The sequence below is a fragment of the Barbus barbus genome (assembly GCF_936440315.1).
Source record: "Barbus barbus genome assembly, chromosome: 45".
NCBI classification, from domain to species: domain Eukaryota; kingdom Metazoa; phylum Chordata; class Actinopteri; order Cypriniformes; family Cyprinidae; genus Barbus; species Barbus barbus.
In genome coordinates this window covers 19,888,928-19,909,000 of record NC_136723.1, presented here as the reverse complement: position 1 = coordinate 19,909,000, position 20,073 = coordinate 19,888,928, and the positions used below count along the sequence as shown (strand labels likewise).

General features: G+C 38.0%; 1 protein-coding gene across 1 annotated transcript in view; it reads right to left on the bottom strand.

The window, feature by feature from the left end:
- Nucleotides 1-3,247: 3,247 nt before the first annotated feature.
- LOC306864266 (CXADR-like membrane protein) overlaps nucleotides 3,248-20,073 on the bottom strand; it is a gene marked incomplete at its 3' end in the record, with an annotated part of 59,343 nt that continues 42,517 nt past the window's right edge. The window contains exons 2-7 of the mRNA XM_079408170.1: nucleotides 13,489-13,646; nucleotides 11,575-11,773; nucleotides 8,514-8,681; nucleotides 7,232-7,354; nucleotides 5,116-5,257; nucleotides 3,248-3,596 (exon numbers count right to left, since the gene is read on the bottom strand). Of these exons, the coding sequence (XP_079264296.1) occupies nucleotides 3,248-3,596; nucleotides 5,116-5,257; nucleotides 7,232-7,354; nucleotides 8,514-8,681; nucleotides 11,575-11,773; nucleotides 13,489-13,646 (1,139 nt within the window). The remainder of the gene's footprint in view (nucleotides 3,597-5,115; nucleotides 5,258-7,231; nucleotides 7,355-8,513; nucleotides 8,682-11,574; nucleotides 11,774-13,488; nucleotides 13,647-20,073) is intronic.

Genomic DNA, 20,073 nt, shown 5'->3' with positions numbered 1-20,073 from the left:
CACTTTTTTCACATTTTTGAATAAAATTACACAATGTCTTAAAGTGAGCAAAAAGTACGACATTCTTATTGATAGTGGAAAGCATTAAAAAATTAACCATAATATTTAATAAACAAACCCACAAAAATTAAGGGTTATGTAGAGCAGTGGCCACAGGATGACTTAAAATTATTTAATTATATTGAAATTATTTAAAAACAACTAAACAAAAAAACAACAACAATTAAAATCAACTTAATTAAAATAGTTAAAACACACTTATGAAAAAAAATCAGGGCTGTAAACTGCTTTTCCCCCTCTAAATAACTATTGTTTTTACTGAAGAACATATCCATTGAATTTTGGATATTCTGGAATCGCAATAACAATTTGTGGTTAAATTTTATTTATTCCATGGTCTATTTGAATACTGGATTCTGATTGGCTGGCAGGTATCCGTTAAATGCACAGATAGTTCCAAGTCAGTTTAATCACCGTTCTATATTAATGCGCTGCTTTAATTGATGCACACTAAAGCCTGGAATACACTATGTGATTTTTGCCCCGAGTTTCCCCCAATTTTACAGTCTGAACAAGCTGACCCTAGTTGAGGAAAGTTTAGCCAGTCTGCAGATCACAGCTGACAGATTCCACAGAAAATCACAGACTCTGATTTTTTAGCTTCAGACTTTCGGAGGATATCAAACATGTTTGATATTTTAACACGATTTTAGAACACATATGTTTTCATTTGTCATGCGTCTCCTAGCAACAAGGCGCAATTTTCTGCATGATGATAGTGTATGATCCTCGGTCATGTAGTGTATGATGCCCAGTTTTCCTTTGTCACTATTTACAATAGTTTCCTTTGTCACTATTTACTTTGTCACTATTTGTTCAGATTTTAAAAGTCGTGTAGTGTATTCCAGACTTAACCAACATGCATCACTCGCTCGCACACACAGAGAGATAGAGAGAGAGAGATTGCAGATTGCGCTGCACGCACACATAAGTGATGTGACATGTAGCCAAGTATGGTGACCCATACTCGGAATTAGTGCATTGCATTTATCCCATCCAAAGTGCACACACACAGCAGTGAACACAGACACACACACATCGTGAACACACAACCAGAGCATTGGGCGGCCATTTTTGCTGCAGCGCTCGGGGAGCAGTTGGGGGTTTGGTGCCTTGCTCAAGGGCACCTCAGTCGTGGTATTGAGGGTGGAGAGAGCGCTGGACATTCACTCCCCCCACCTACAATCCCTGCCAGCCCGAGACTCGAACCCGCAACCTTTGGCTTACAAGTCCGACTCTCTAGCCATTAGACCACGACTTCCCCCTTAAAGTTGTTGTCAGCGCTTCCCCGCAATTTTTATTCATAAAATAGCCTAGATACTAGATCGCTACATTATATTCCCCAGCAACGAGGTGACAAAATCGCTGTTTTTGAAGTAATTGTTTGTAGAGAGAGAGAGACGCACAGACGCAGCAAGCAGGTAAAGCACACACAACTGTCATCTCTCTCTCTCTCGATAATTAAATGAAATACATGCTATAATTCATTCAAATAAATGTGATCTTACTGCACTATTTCATCTCTGTGTCTGATTTGAAGCGGGCAGAATGCTAGTGCTAACGTGCTCTTTTGAGAACATTAGCAGATAACTGTGAAAGAATGTTCCACTGTCGTTACTTGAAGAAGTTCATGTCGCCCATGAGGCATATTGACCGACATGTCAAACAACCAATCACAGTTCATTTTATTCAGAGTCATGTTTCGGGGCGTGGAAATGTCACCACAATAACAGACAGGTCTGTAAAACTCTCTGACGTATTTTAAAGATTCTATGCCGTGAACTTTAAATATTTCATATACTTTTGAAAATCCAGCGTTTAGTTGATCCTGATAAGCGCTCGTCGTCACAGTTGTAAACACGATGGCTTTCTTCTTTCGTGAGGGGGTTTGGCATCACGCGACACACGTCTCCCAGAAATGCTGTATAATTCAACCAATCCGACGACGACTTCGAAACTCCTGAAGTGTTTCCACTTTTGTGCGCCATATGCATCAGACGTTTAGCCAATGTTCTGTGGGTGTGACATCTGAGGCTGAGACTAAGGTATACCAAATGAAATATCTTAATATAGGGGGGATTTGTGTAATTGTGTTGAAAAATGGGGACTTCAAAATGGTTGAGAACCACCAATGCAGGGCTTTGTGAACGACTTTTCCACATATGCAAGATTGTGTGTGGGCCAGCTTGTTTGGTTTCATCATAATCATTTAGACGCTTTAGATCCATATAAACCAGCACAGAATAAGCCTGACCCAACCTCATCACAATTGCATCCAATGGGATGCGCCAACCAGACATCTGATTTCAATTGCAAATAACAAGAGCCAAAGCGGAGCCAAACCATTTCCCCACTGAGATGATCAACCTCATTACTGTAGATACTGTTTGAGTTATCCCGAAGAATGTAAATGAATGATTTAAAGGGAATGTGCACACACACGTTACGAATGAACTGAAATATATGGAATTCCTATAAATGCCTCTTAAATATGGAATATGTCTATTCATATGGAATATTTATAGCTCTAATGAAGAACAAAGAAATTTACTGTCACTGTTTATGTCGTAGTGTGTTGATTTCTCCTCATTCTGGGCCAATTGCAGCGTCTGTGCCCAGCAGGTGACCTGCCATTGGCTGTTGAGGTGTGATGCCCACTGGGCCGCCTGGCGAATGCTGATTGGCTGAGGAAATGAGTGGCAGATGTGAATCCTTGTAGGGGCGGACGAGCAGGTGCCGGAAAGAGTCCGTTTTTGTGAGTTTCTCCTCCAGTTCTGTAGCTGTCAGTTCAAACCCAGCGAGGACGGGAAGTGTGCGGTCAGGTAGACAGGCTGTCTGTCTGAGTAAAGGCAGAGTTGTATCACTGTTCATATCTGCCTCTTTTGTTTGCTCAAACCATCATCATAACACAAGGCACAGCCCTCCACCCCCCCCCCCCCCCCCCCCACTCTTTCCCTTTACACTCCACAAGGGGTCTTCTTCCATTTCAGTGTGCACATAAAAACAACAAAGGCATTTATTTTACCAAGAAGTCGAATCTGTTGAATCAAAAGGCCTGACCACCAGGGTTTTCCGCAGGAAATGGGAAATCCTTTGGAAATGTTCCTGAGACCAGATGTGGGATTTGATGCTCGGTGCAGTGTGTATATTTCTGTGTTTGTGTGTATGTTTAGGGTATTTATTAATCCTACACAGTCTGGAATGCCTTGGTTTGGGCGGGAATCATCACCGGTGTGGCACCCATCCTCGCCAGGTTCCGCGGGCTGAGCTTTGCCGGGCTGACTTTGGGGCTACTGCCAGGCTCCGGAGGTTTGGGGACCACATGGTTGTACGGCGGTGGGACCGGAGGGAAGTTTTCAGGCTGCCCGCTTTCTTTAAGGGCAGCCACGACAGGCAGTCGAGGCCTGGGCCCACGGGGGGCGCTGTTGTGCACCATAGACTGAGTGGAGGAGGCCCCTGAGCGAGAACTACCAGATCGGGAGGAGGAGAGAGAGTTCGGCTTCACCAGTTTGGCTTTGGGAGCCTCTGCATCTTCCCTTAAAATATAAAGATAGAGACTGTGAGATTCTTTATCTGGCTTGGCCACTGCACTGCAGGCATGCAGTCTTGTACTGTATATACTTACCGTCTATTCTCAAGGGGCCTTCAAATGTCTGTGCCAAATTGAAAGTGTTATTATTCAGACAGCTAGCTATAAACATGTCAGCTCCCTCAAAAACATTTTATTTTCAAATTGTTCATCCTTCAGGACAGTAGTAGACTCGAAACTATATAATTCATGTTATTACACCCTTTTCCAGGAATGATGTGAATGCATTGTGCATTTGTGTTAGCATATACATGACAATGTGACTCATCAACACAAAGACGTGAAAAAAAGTTCCACATAAAGCAAAAAATACATGTATAGTATACATGTATTCCGTTTATGGACAAAATATACAATATGCTAAATAAATCAACAGCTTGCAGGGATTGTCCACCCAAAAATGAAAATTCTGTCATCCATTACTCACCTTCATGTCTTAAAAGAAGATATTTTCAAGAATGTTGGTAAACAGTTCAGGTTCCTATTGACTTGATCCATTATTATTTTTATTTATTTTTTTTGATCATGAAGTCAAAGGGAACCAAAACAGTTTGGTTACCAAAATTCTTCAGAATATTTTCTATGTGTTTCATAGAAGCAAGAAAAAAATCACACAGGTTTTGAACAACATGAGGGTAAGTAAATGATACCATTTTTAATTTTAGGGTGGATTATTCTGGAAAATATACAGTCAATATCTGAATAATTTTTTGGCTTGACTGTACAGTGAATATAAATATAAACTATATATTTTCAGCAATATAATCAAAACTACATAAAAATGGACAAGAAATATATGAGGAAGTGTAAGTAAAATATATAAAGTAATTATATATAATGCATTAAAAAAAAAGTAACACATTTTTGGTCCACTTTTTTGAATATTTTGAAATTGATTTAAAAATATATCTGAAAATATACTTTTGTCACATGTGTTCAGAAACTTGCTAGAAGTGGTTCAACAACCTGCATGGAGTGCCAAAATGCATTTTCTAGATGTTTGTGCTAAATCTGCTAAACGGCTCTAAAGCTTCAGAGTTTGTATAGCTAAAATCATTTGCATTCACAAACTTTTGTTTTGGGCTTTGCATTTTACAAAATGTTTTGATAAATACACTAAAATGTAAAAACACCTTTTTTAAAAAAAGAACCTTCAGGCTATTGGCTAACAAATTTAGGGAAAATGGCTTCTGCAACACTGGGGCCTTGTTATCCACCTCTTTAACCTCAGTCAGAGCAGTGTATATGTGTGTATCTCGCTGTTGTCTGCATTGTTAATGCTCACTCATCCTCCAAACGTGCATAATTCATCGTGACACCCGCAAATTAGCCTAGACATGAATGCAAGTCAACAAAGAGAAATAGAGCTGCTGCTTTAACAAGCATTATAAATGGGCTCAGACTGTAATTTGCAAGTACGTTCTACACATTATTTAAAAAAAAATATATATTTTTTTTTTCTATACCTTATTTCATTGGGTGCTTCCTCCTCCTCATATTTCTTCTTCTCTTTCTTGCGGAAAACAAGCCAGACGATGAGGATGATGAGAAGAACGCCGAAGGACACGCCCACCACCGCGCCAGCCACCACACCCATCCCCCGGACATCTACAAAAGAGCCGAAACATCATAACTCTTCCTGTTTTCTAAGATGTTATGGTGTTTGCTAAGGTAAACGTCACTATTATTACTGTCAAGTCACATTTATATATATAGTGCGTCATACAACACAGATTGAAGTAGCTTCACAGTAATAAACGAGAAAATAACAGTATTAACGTTAACAAGAAAATGTACAAGAAAATAACAGTATTAACACAGCAAAATTCTTCATTTATAAAACAATTAAATTAGTGCTATCAAATGATTAATCACATCCAAAATAAACGTTTTTGTTGAGATAATATATGTGTGTGTACTGTGTATATTTATTATGCATATAAATACACACACACATATATAACAAAAATATGTTATGTTTATATATGAAATATATTATATATGATATCAATTATATGAATATAGATATATGCATGTAAATACATGTAAATATTTTCAAAAATATATGCTGTATGTGTGTGTCTTTATACACTCCCCTCTAAAAGTATTGGTACAGTAAGGCCAATTCCTTTATTTTTTTGCAGTAGACTGAAAACATTTGGGTTTGACATCAACAGATGAATATCAGACAAGAGATTTACATGCTGGCTTTTATTTCCAGTTATTTACATCTGGATCTGACACACACCTTTTGTTTGAAGCCACCCATTTTTCATGTGAGCAAAAGTATTGGAACAGATAGAATTAACATAGATTAAAGTGAAAAAGACTTAATATTTAGTTGCAAATCCTTTGCTTTCAATAACTGCATCAAGCCTGTGACCCATTGACATCACCAAACTTTTGCATTCTTCTTTTGTGATGCTTTTCCAGGCTTTCACCACAGCCTCTTTCAGTTGTTGTTTGTTTTGGGGGGTTACCCCTTCAGTCTCCTCAGTATCCACTACCATATTTCTGGAAAACACTCTCTCTATTCTTTGAAAAGACACATAAAACAAAGTTTCCATGTTCAGAATAGCCTAACAAACAACCCATAAGAAGCAAGCAGCCCCCTCTGCATTGCAGATACCTGAAGGATCTCACCATGAGAATACTCCAGCAAACAGCACAGCATTAATCAACCTACCGCACTCACTACATTCCTTCCTTTAATAATATGCCATTTTCTGCTTGAATAAATTTCTCTTTCCGCCACATAATTAATTATTTCTTCTAATTCCATCATCTGATATTTACTTATGCAGCAGAGCTGTTTGAGAAAGGTTTGGAGGAAGGAATTAAATCAATGAACACTGTGATAAAGAAAAGGATGAATTCTTTATTTGGATGTTAAATAGTACTCAAAGATCGCATTGCATAACAGAACGGGTCAGGATCTCACTGCCATCTTCACCACATATACAGTGGGTTGGGAATGTACTTGTGTTGACGCTAATTCAATTAAGTGTCAGAAGCAAGAAGAAAACAAAAACTAGGAGTAAGAATTTATGATTTGCATAAAGCTTTTCATCCGAGTCTGTATCATATTGCTCAAACAAACAGAAAAACACAGCCGCTAAGTTCAAATTAAGTACAAAATACTATTCATATTATATTGTGTTATGCAGCATTGCATGTATGCAAATTTTCTGTATGCATAGGATACTCAGATTACCTAACGTCTCCTACAATGCAAAGCAATGCACTCTACTTAACCTACCATTTACAGCTTGACAAATAAAGCAGTAGAAAATGTGTTGCATCTCCTTCATGATCAGACTGCAAAAAGTTAACATTTTTTGACAAATTAACTATAAAAAATTCAATTTGCATATTTATTTCTGAGGTAATGGAAAACTGGATGGCACACGCTAAATAAAAAATGCAGTGCAATGAGGTAATGTGTCAACAATGTAGCATACTACGTTTTGAAGCATTTATCACTTCATACTCTGCACTATTTTTAGAAAAACAGCAGGTGGTCTTCACAGTATTCTATGCTAGTATGCCATTCTGAATGCATCCATTCACACAGGTACTTACAGTGAACTTTGACCTCTAAAGTGCAGTTTTCTTCTCCGACATCATTGCTGGCAGTGCATTTATAAACACCTGCACTTTCCCTCGTCAGATTTTTCAGTGTCACAATCTCAGGGTTCTTCAGATCTTTAGATAAAAAACACAAAGTTACTTGTCATTTGATATGTTAACAGTTTGGAGTCTTGCACTGCATCCAAACAGACACAAAATGGCAAGCATTAAATCATGTTTCTTCCATATTAATCGAACACATTTTGTTGGTTGCTGGGTAGAGTAAACAATACAGTATTTTTTTTTTTTCCGGATTCTTTGATTAATAGAGTTCAGCATTTATTTGAAGGAAATCTATTGTAACATTATAAGTGTCTTTACTGACATGTTTGGTCAACTTAATTCAATTCAATTTAATGCATCTTCATTTCTTTCAAATATATATTTTTTAATAATATTAATAATAAAATCTTATTAACCCCAAACTTTTGAACAGCAGTGTAGCTGTATATTAAGTATCAAATAAGCTCTTGTTGTCTGTGATTGTGTCATGTCAAGCGGCATTATCAAACTGTAAGTTACATGATAGATAAAAACCAAGCAATCAACAAAATGTTGCTTTTTATGGCTGGTTAGAACATGGACAAGATTTATTGCTTGTCAGTTCATCACAACGGGCCTGATTAGGACACGCTGTCACAAGCTTCAAGTATCGAACCTATAACCTTTTGGTTAATGTCGATTTCATCGAAACCTCATTTCTGACGTGAAATAACTACTGAAAGTGCACAGCTGAATGAACAAAGCATGTTCTGCAAAATTCTTCATAAAGCCTGATGAAGGGTAGAGAGCACATTACATTACACATATGTCACATCTCCAAGCCGATCTCATAAGAGGGGCTAATTGAGGAGGTAGTGAAGCATGTGGGGTAAAAAGTGCTGATGGAATTGATGTAAATTTAATTTGAGAATGCTTGCGGTGTTAAATTGGCCCTGTAGTGTCTTCATCTATTTTCTGCTCCTCCAGAGAGGAGATGTCCACATGATTTACTCCCCACGCTTGGAAGATAAACTTAACGCTGCATTTATTTTTTTTTCTTCATGAGAAACAGTATTAAAGTGATTGGAGCAGAGCGAGTCAGTTTAGCGTTTAAAAACGTGGGCAACAGGTTACAGTCAAAAGATCATCTTCACCTACTGTTCATCACATTATCTAAATATGGCACAGATTTTAAAAATTGTCATTATTAAAATTCCCTCGTTCTTACAGACATAAATGATCAAATGCTCACCTATGAGGGCCAGAGGTGGCAGCTTGCCAGCATATTTTCCTTTGTCTGAGACTCTTTCCCATTTGTAGCTGACTGGATCAGAACCATCTGTGGACTTGCAGCTCAGTCTGACATCACTTCCTTCCAGCAGACGACCCTCCATCCAACAGCGTGGTTTGGACGGCTTTACTACATTGCAAAACAGAAAACACACAATGGTAAGGTAAACACTACATGATGGTATGACTTATTTTGTATCAGTGTATAGTTTAGCTGGAAATGGCTTATATATTAAATAAACACACAGTAATGCATATATTTGGATCATCCTGTGAACTGTAAATCACAATATAGGTATGGTAGCTGGAAATTCAACAAAGAATTGGTTTAAATACAACCTGAATTCCGGAAATGTTGGTATGTTTTTTAAATTTGAATGAAATTAAAACTAAAAGAATTTCAAATCACCTGAGCCAATATTTTATTCACAATAGAACATAGATAACATAACATGTTTAAACTGAGAAATATTACAATTTTATGCACAAAATGAGCTCATTTCAAATTTGAATCCTACTACAGGTCTCAAAATAGATGGGACGGGGGCATGTTTACCATGGTGTAGCATCTCCTCTTCTTAAGAAGTCTGGGTATCGAGGTTATTAGTTTCTGGAGTTTTGGTGTTGGAATTTGGTCCCATTCTTGCCTGATATAGGTTTCCAGCTGCTGAAGAGTTCGTGGTCGTCTTTGATGTATTTTTCGTTTAATGATGTGCCAAATGTACTCTATAGGTGAAAGATCTGGACTGCAGGCAGGCCAATTCAACACCCGGACTCTTCTACTACGAAGCCATGCTGTTGTAATAGCTGCAGTATGTGGTTTTTCATTGTCCTGCTGAAATACACAAGGCCTTCCCTGAAATAGATGTCGTCTGGAAGGGAGCATATGTTGCTCTAAACCCTTTATATACCTTTCAGCATTCATAGTGCCTTCCAAAATATGCAAGCTGCCCATACCGTATGCACTTATGCACCCCCATACCATCAGAGATGCTGGCTTTTGAACTGAATGCTGATAACACACTAGAAGGTCTCCCTCCTCTTTAGCCCGGAGGACACGGCGTCCGTGATTTCCAGCAAGAATGTCAAATTTGGACTTGTCTGACCATAGAACACTTTTCCACTTTGAAACAGTCCATTTTAAATGAGCCTAGGCACTTCTGGACCATGTTCACATATGGCTTCCTTTTGCATGATAGAGCTTTAGTTGGCATCTGCAGATGGCACGGCGGATTGTGTTTACCGACAGTGGTTTCTGGAAGTATTCTTGGGCCCATTTAGTAATGTCAATGACAGAATCATGCCGATGAGTGATGCAGTGTCATCTGAGGGCTCAAAGACCATGGGCATCCAACAAAGGTCTTCGGTCTTGTCCCTTACACACAGAGATTTCTCCAGTTTCTCTAAATCTTTTGATGATATTATGCACTGTAGATGATGAGAGTTGCAAAGCCTTTGCAATTTGACATTGAGGAACGTTGTTTTTAAAGTATTCCACAGTCTTTTTACGCACTTTTTCACAGATTGGAGAGCCTCTGCCCATATTTACTTCTGAGAGACTCTGCCTCTCTAAGACATCCCTTTTGTAGCTAATCATGTTACAGACCTGATGTCAATTAACTTGATTAGTTGCTAGATGTTCTCCCAGCTGAATCTGTTCAAAATTTCTTGCTTTTTCAGTCCTTTGTTGCCCCCGTGACAACTTTTTTGAGACCTGTAGCAGGCATCAAATTTGAAAATTTGTGATTTGAAAGTCTTTTAGTTTTCATTTTATTCAAATAAATTTTTTTTTCCAACATTTCCAGAATTCGGGTTGTATTAAACAGCCATGTAGGAATGCATATATTTAGATAATTCTGTGAATTTTATATCACAATATAGTAATTTTAGCTGGAATTCAACAAAGAATTGTCTTAAATATTAAACATCCACATGGTAATGCATATTTTTGGATAATCCTGTGAATTTTATATCATAATACAGGCATTATTGCAAAAAACCATATTGTGAAACACTTGAGTTAAAAGACTAAAATATTACAAAATGTATAGTTTAAATTAATACTATAATGGAACAAGCATTTAGAGTATGTAAAACCAGGTCTGTGCACTCAAACATGCACTTTCACCCTTTTTGCATCGTTTTTTTTTTTTACCCATTTAGATCTATATTTCCTCCCATCATAAACCTCTTAAAAAGCAGTGTGATGCCAGCGAGCTCTATAACATGAATCTGTAAAACAACCCGTTCACCATTCTGTCCTCGACTCCCCTCTCCTGCCCACCCCGGCCATCAGCATCTGCTCCTGCCGCCTCTATCTGCTGAGCCAGGACAATTTTGCCCCGGCACTCACAGGGGGGGATGCAATTACAGCCGCTGAGTGGGATGCAGGTCCCCTCCATCTCCCAACTCTGTCAGGATCACTTACGGCGCAGAGGAAGCTGCAGTTGCGTTCTCTGCCAAGCCATTATCTTTGTGTTGAACAAGACAAATGCTAATGTTTGCCCCTCGGAATCGAACGTGTCGTTTGAAAGCCACGGACCATTTATACAAATGCATGCGTAAATTTGTGGTGCTCTTAAATGTCTTTATGCAGCTGGCGAAGCGGTTAAGATGGAATGAGGGAATATAGAAAGAAACAATGGGGTGAAAACAGACGCATAATGTTTCTTTGCAGGTCACATTCTCACAATAATACATGTTGAATGAGTAACTAAGACTGATTTATGTGTTTTGGAAGTTTGACTATAGTGTATCTTGTAAATTATGTGCATTTCTACATGTGATGACTGCCTTTTCCCATGCTATTAGGTGTAATGTGTCATTCTTATTATCACACAATTGCTGAATGTCATTTCACGCCAAGATCAGGGGGCACAACTGGCACACTACGCCCAGGGACAACATCCTGGTGCTATTTTTGGACCCCTTACTCTGTGACATAAGCATCTGTCATGTCTTTATCATTCCCTAGGCCTACAAGAGGAGTTAATTAAAGCCAAGCTGCGGGGCCAAAGACTCACGGAGTACGATGAGTTTGACTGTGTTCCAGTAGTACTTCCCCCCGTTCTTGACCTTGCAGATGTATTCTCCGGAGTCGGTGAGCGAGAGGTCGCTGATAAAAAGCGAAGCGTCGCCTTTTAGATAGTCTCCCGCTAGGGACAGCCGCCCAGCTTCACTCTCATTGGGGTCGTAGATCCGACCGGCAAAGTATGTGATCACCTGGTGAAAGAGGAAAATATAGCGTGTTAATAAATACTGCTTTGATTAGGCTTGTGGAACTCTTTGTGCTGAGGGCGCAGTCCAGTGAGGGTTGAGTCACAGCCTGCAGTAGGATTCTGCTAAACTCTGATGTCACTGTGAATCAGGCCCTTCTTCACTTGGTTATATTTGTCTTTCGGTGCCCCTGATACTCAACTTCATTCTGTAAAGCAATGCTAAAGCTATTTTCCTAACAAGAAACTGACCTTTTCACTGACAAAAGTTATTTATTTCCCCATTATCTAAAAAAACACCATTATCTATTAAAAAACACTAATAAGTAAGCAACTTTTAAAAAAGATATATATATATATTTTTTATTATTATTTCAGAATTTTAACTTAACAATCTTAAAATGAATATCCACTTACTACACATTTGTCAGTATCAGCCAGAATATTACTATTGATGCATCTGTATCAAAAATGTTTGTAATAATTTTGACTGGCATGATAACATGTAACAAAAATAATAATTAATTAAATTAATTAAATAAAAACGATTTGGTTTTTTCAACAAAATTAAAAATGACAGAAATTGTTCAATTAATAAAACATATAAAAAATATTTTGCTTCTAGACCATTCAATTATAAAAAAAGTTTCAGGTGGAAAAAATAGAATTTTATTAAGAGAAACACTTTTATTAAGCAACGATGCATTATACTGATCAAAAGTGACAGTACAGACATTTATAATGATATAATGTATCATGGTTTAAAAATATTACGCAGCACAACCGTTTTCAGGATTAATAACAAGAAGAGTTCATATTAGAAAAATCTGCATATTAGAATGATTTATGAAGGATCATGTGAAACTAAAGACTGGAGTAGTGATGCTAAAAATTCCATATTGCATCGCAAGATTAAAATACATTTGAAAATATATTTTAAAAAGCAAACAGTTATTTTTAATTATAATAATATTTCACAATATTACTGTTTTTAATCAAGTAATGATTACTGAGATGGCGCATTCGGACGGGACTAAAATAACTGAGAAGCTCTGGTAATAATTACTTTACCCCACCTCTCCATGTAAAACTAATCCCGTCCGAATAGGGCTTTAGTGAGCATAAGAAACTTCTTTCAAAAACATTAAATCTTTTAAAACCACAAACTTTTGAATTGTTGTGCATATATAAACTAAAACTAAGCACCTTTAAGTTTGAACTGTTGGTGGCGCTAAAGGGTTTGAGAGAAAGACCCCAAAATGATCATCTAAGCACATCAAAAACTCATCCCTAAAACTAGCTCTCTCTCATTAAAAACCTACATTTAGAAAAATAGCTCTGAAATGATTCATAACTGGCAGGAAGTACAATCGGCAAAAGGTTTGACCACTTCTTATTGGATATGTTGTGTCAGGAGGGACCTCGGGGAGCAACTTGGGCCATGGCCAGATTAAAATGTAAAACTTGTCCTCGGGCCAATTCCACATCATTAGGTCATAAAAGTAATTGTTAGGGGTGATACATGTGAAAGCAGTGACATATTAAATGCGAGCAGTTTTTACAGTGCTGATTGCAGCACCAGTTGATGGTGCGGTTTACAGAAAGACAAGCAAAAAAGCACTGCACTGCAGATCAGGGACTGTGGCGAACAGCGAAGGCCAGCATCAGCAGCACAATGTCGCAGTGGCGGGAGATCAGATGCACACACACGCTCACGCTCACCACTTTCTGCCGTGAGCTGGATTTATGCAGCATCCATTCGATGTCCAGCAGGGAGATGTCGGCTTGCCACAGCTGATGGTGGCACGGCAGCGTGGCGTTGTCTCCGACCACCCTCTTCATCTCCGTCTGGCCATTTGCCTGAAGCACACTCAGCAATACTGTGGAGAGAGAGACAACGAGAGAGGAGGAAGCGTTAAGGTCCGATGCCAGGGAGTAGTTAGGACTGAAGAGCTTTAGTTAGATTGGGGGTTTTAGAGAGGGGCGTCGGGGATTTCATGCCACTGATCCACTGTGCTCTCATCCAGAGCACAGAAGAGATGATTCAGAGGCCACAGGCTCCATCAAGACAATCATTGATATATTCTCCGATAAATTCCTGGAATTGGGCAACGGTTTAACGGCTAAGCGGCTACTTGGAAATCAGCTCGATAACACAAGGGAGGGAATGGACTATTAGCAATTGCTGGAGACGAAGAAGGCCGTGCTTCTGAATTTATTGAAGTTGAAGCTGAAGCTGTGGGCGTACAGAATCTGTGCTAATCTGTGTTAGAACCCCGATTTCCTCCTATTCCGAACCATCACAGCCTCCCAGCGTTTCCCATCACGACACATTTTCCACTCATCAAGCGATAAAACGTGGAGAGTGGATGTCCCGCCGCGCTGCTAGTGTACTTTAACACCCTTTGCGTTTGAACTTCTTTACATTAACACAGGGAGGCAGCTAAATGAAGGCCGAGCTAATTAATTCCCAGCATGCATTCTGACTGCAGAAATAATGCCCACACAGGCAGATGACAAGCAAACAACTCTACACATCAGCCATATACAACAGCCTTCTGCCTGAATAATCCTGATAATGTGAGGCAAATTATCAAATATCTTTGCTTTGGGCAACGATCAGAGTACTGTTATATAAACATAGTATGTTAACATATTGCAGAGTGTGAATATTTTAATACAATTATTTCACATTAATTCACTTTGGGGAAAATGTCTTCATTTTTGGCAGTCTAAACAAATAATAGTCAAGGAGATGGTTCGTATCGCTTCTGGTTCATTTGTCACACTAGAAATAGAAGGCTAAACACTGCAGTGTTCTATGCTGTGCATTCTAATTGTATATTTAACATTTTTAGCAAATCTAGTAGAAATATAGTCAACTATACAGCAGTATATTGAAAATTTGTATACATATTTGCATACCGCATACTACGTTCTTTATAAAAAAGAAAAAAAAAAAATGATGGTGTGACATTTCAATAACATTCAGAGTGCCAAATCTTTAGAAAATCATACCAATAATCATACACGTTGGGCTGAAAAAAAAAAAAAACTACTTTGACAGTATGTACTCAACGGTAGGGATTAAGCTAAATTCTATCTTTTCTATCTCATTTATTACCACTATAATTTTAAGAAAAGGTGGAGATCTAAAAATATAGAGTCCGGTCTCATTCAAACACACACTCATCACCTTAATTAAAATCACAATACCGTTAATTATCTGAATGGTGCATGTTGAACATTTCATTTTCTCCTCTTAATGCGGGATGATGTCATACCATGTGATATTTTAAGAACATCAAAGAGACTTTTCTGGCTGTTTATTCAGCAAAAGCATCTCACTATTAAATGGGTTAAAATGCAGGCCAGCTAAAATGTGTTCTGATGGAAGCAGGTGAATTCTGCAGGCCACAGATTTAATATGGGACGCATTACGATGATCAGGTTAGTCTTCAAAGGAAATGATAAGATCAGATAAATCCTCATATGCATGGCCGTGCGGAGTCGTGGAAATCCATCTTTGATATGCTGTGAAATCATAGAGATCTGGCATTCGCTGCCTCGAAGTTAAGATTAAGAGAATGATTTACAGAGATTTTAAAATAGTGTAATAAAATGAAAAGCTAGCTCTCAGAACAAAGTGTGCCAGTTCAGAACGACTCGTACTGTATTCACAGAATACCTGAGTGAACTGCTACATTTGTCTGAATGTGCATTATACAACATTGCACTATTTACTGTATCCCATAATGCAATGCACTCAACCTGACCAGCCATATGCAGTGTGACAAGTGAACCAGGAGTAATCTGCCACAATTCTTAAGATATTTTCTTGACAATTAATTTGATTGGACTGCCGAGTTGGTTTTACTCCTAATTAAATAAAAAATGCAATGTATTATTATTATTACTACTACTACTACTACTACTACGATAATGACGATATAAATATCAAGGACACATAACAATTGATTAATACAACACAACAAAAAACTTGCCTAATACTGTTTAAAATCTTAGTCGCTGCATAATGCACAATTTCACATTGTATTTTTTTAACGTTAACTAGTATGCAGTAAACGGTATGCGGTGAGTAACGGTCTGATCACTGATTGCTTAAAGATATTCATGTCAACCAATCATGAGTCACTGTGTGCTCATTGGTGTACCAAAAACATTTGGGAAAAGCACATAAAGAGCATTTATCATCTACTATGCCAGTTTTAAGTAAGGTACTAAGTCTTTGAAGCACACAGAGGTATTCATGTGTCTATTTGTAAAGTGTAAGGAAGGAGCCTGTGGACCGGGTCATGTTAAGTTCTCAGCTGGAAAAGGTTTGGATGAAATGGCCATGGCCTTGCAGAGCGAGAAAGTCTGAGTGTTCATCTGTCATGTTCTGCCTCTCCTGGACTGCCATCAGCTGCAGGTTGAGATTTTCTAGCCCCTTTTGGCGCATTGTGGTTCAGGCTGGGGGGAAGGAGAGTGAAAGAGCGGCTCATTAACAATAGGAACCAAGCAGCTTGGCTGAGATGCTCCAAAAGCTGGTGGAAAAGCAGATTTCTATGAAGATGCCCTAGGGGGAGTTGTGCTCCAGTAAATTCTCCTCCCCACAGATCTCAGCAATCTTATTATAGAGCAGCCAATAGCACATATCACATCCATACCCTTCAAACTGTCCAAAGTCATGGTACATAGCCTTCCCTGTCTTTACACTGGCACTCGGGCTTCGCCACGGGAGAGAGCTGTGATCTCCCAACCAACAGCAACCTCCACATTCACAGCGAGAAGAGGAAAGATCTTGTAGCTGAGATCTAATTAATGGTTCTTGCATCACTAAAACTATCACTCATACTGAAGGTTGGGGTTCAAAAATCGGTGAGTAACTTTTTCCACACCATTTGTGCCACAGCACTACTTGTTTTTTTCCAACAAGTTGCTCAATACAGCCCAGGAAGAAACTAGCGACAAAGAATTTTGTTATGCTACATTACTAATTCATTTCCACAGCTCTACAGTTGAGCAAGACCAAACCTCAATAGCCCTCCTCCCTCATATGCGGCTGAGAAGTCAGTTCATTCAGATGGTTTAAAAAATGGATTCATTGATTTGTTTCACTTCATTGATTCAAGCTTTGGTTATATAAACTAGATTTCAAGAATTTAGTGTAATGCAGTGTTGATAGTTGTAGACTAAATATTTACTGCTAATATTTGTGCTTTAAAGGGATAGTTCACAGATAAACTAAAATACAACTTATTTTAGCAAATGTTCAAATGTCTAAAGATTCTTAAGATACATTTACTTGACATGAGATAAGAATGAAGTGAGTTTATGATTAAAACAAGAACAAATATATCTGACAATTGACAAAAATAAAAATCAATTCTTCAAAAAACACAGAGGAAGATATTTTGTTTCAATGCATGCAACATATAATGCAATGACTTTAAGACTTTAATGATTTTTTAAAAACCTGCAGAAACCCTGTAGTTAGAAGTTGTAAAAGTTTATTGGGGTATTTTTTACAGGAAAAATACTATTTCAGTCTTCAACTACAACATTTCAAGTTTAATTCAATGTGTTTCTTTGTACTTATTTGAAAAATTCAAGTAATTTTTTAAAAATTTTAAATTTAAATTCAACAAATTGAAAAAGTAAATCATGCCGGTTTGGAACTACATGTCAATCACATTTTCTTCCCATCTAAACATCTAGTCATTCCTCCTTTTCTAGTTTTCAGAAAAACTTTACCGTAGACTCTGGAGTGATGAGGCCAGTCTATTGCCTTTTCGATTCAGCAAAGACAGAGGTGAAAACTGAGAGAAGGCACTTTATTTTCCTGTTGTTGTGCTCACTCAGCTTTGCTGGAAACTGTAAATGCACACAAACGGGAAGAGGGGGAGGTGGGTAGCTGATGATGTATGCTTGAGTGTATTTGGGGGTTGAGAGAAAGGCAAGAACACATACAGATAAATGTGCTTTACCGTGCAGCGCAGCACATGGTTCATCTTAAGCCGATTTACAGTGCATTTATCTGTCAAGGTTCAGACATCCTCTTGAAATATTACAGTTTAAAAGTTTAATATCACACATGAAAGTCTGGCGTCTCATGTGAACATCTTCCTAGAGTGAAACGCTCCATATTAATGTTGTATTTTATGTCTCCGCTGCCCAGATGAGTCCATTGAGCTATAAAAAAGACAAAGACTGGTGCTGCATTACAGCAAGTGTCCAGAAACGCAGCAGTAAATACAAGCACTCTTTGGCCGCAGCGCTGACAGGTCAAGTGCAGGTTCATGGTTCTGCTCTCTCATCCTCACACAACACCAGACGAAAAACAACCTCACAGCACATCTAATTTAGAGTTGAGTTGCTAGCTTAGACACAGCTAGTGAACTGAAAATGGATCAGTATTGGAAGGATACCTTAGTTGTGTTTACAAACTAAATCAAGCGTTATCATACTTACAATTAGCGAAATATCAAATTAAACTGGGACAGTTCACCCCAAAGTTTACCATTTACTTACCCTTATGTCCTTCCAATCCTGTATTTCTTCTTGCAAATATTTACAAAAAAATGCCAGAATATTACCAACCACCCAGAATCCCATAGCAATGTGCTAACAACTAGGGCTGCATGATTAATAAATAAATAAAACTGCAATAGGATTAATGTGTGTATCAAATGCAACAGCTGTGATTTAATTACATATATTCATATGCGTTGCAATGTTCACAGTTAAGCGTATCACTGCAAGCAGCTCATGATCCCATGTTTTCATTGTCTTAGAAAAATGCTGGGCCAACCATATTCCCATACTTGTAATTATAAGTCAATAGAGAAATTTTAACTTTAACTTTAAATAATTTTTCTTTGAAAAATGTGAAACTCAGGCAGTAGAATGAGACACAAAAGACGTAAGCACAACGATCAAACACATCCATCTAGAGTGTTTACATAAGAAAAATGGGAAAGTAGCACAATATAACAGAAAAGTATGTTTCTAAGAGCTTCCTCCCGTTTTTCACCAAAATAAAAGAATGATGGTTTAACGTTTGAAAATGAAGAAAACAAGACAGACAAAAATATTAATTTAGTCATTTTAAAAATGCACTGTAAAATGATTGTTATATTATTATTTTTAAATACTTTTTTTTACAGCACACTATTACAATAGTAATATTTCTTATTTCAATTATTATTATTAATATTACGATTATTATAATCAGGTTTTGGCCAAATTGTTAGGCCATACAAACAAGAATAGCAAACCTTTTGCAATCGAATTAATTGCATTTAGAATTTCCCCCTAAATCATGCAGCCCATCTAACAACCATTTAGAACCCTTTAGCCAACATCAAGGCTTTTCTGGCTATCATCTTTTCAAAAAATGTAAATGTAAACTTTCACTACACTCACACACAGTATTAAATCTTAAACATATTCATCTGATATGATGTTCAGTGATCACCTCAGGGACATTCAGCTCAGGAAAATAGATCTAGAGAAGGAATATCCTGCTTAAGATCTGAGTTTATCTTCTTTGTTGAGCTCATATTCCTTATGAAATCAAATCACAACACCAATATTTCCCAATCAAATATTCTGCATAAACACTACTTTGCCTTTTATTGGGCCTGCCGGTGTCAGGTGAGGAATGTTTCCTTCCCATTAAATCCCAAGCCTTTCTTTCCAGTGACTGCAGGCGACACTTTGATGGCAGGAAGAATTCTCTAATCCCTTCCTGCTGCTGATGAGATTCCAGCTCGTGGCATCAACACCCGTGAATGCTACCCGATGCCCTGGTCCCCGCTACACTGCCATCCAAACCACAGGGTGCTTGGTATACGAAAAGAAAGATACAAAATAGAAAAATACTTCTTGAGGGAGGGATTGGACTCCTGTCTTCACTTTTTCTGGTTTTCAGCTGGGCCTCTAGAGGCTGATGAACATCTCATTTGAATTGGAGGTGTTCAAGCAGGCGATGACACTCATGTGAAAAAGCTCATTATCTCCAGCTGAACACCGCATGTGTCAATCACTCTAGGTGACACGCAGAGAAAACAACACGATCATCTGTCTCACTGTTGGTACACACCGAACACAATGTGACAAGGAACATAAGGAACTGAGTGTTATAACCTTATGAACTACATTAGCTCCACAGGTTAGCTTACAGGTGCATCTCAGAAAATTAGAATATGGTGAAAAAGTTCATTTTTTCTTGTAACTTATTTCAAAAAGTGAAACTTTCAGATATTTTAGATTCATTACATGTAAAGTCTTAAGTTTTTTTGT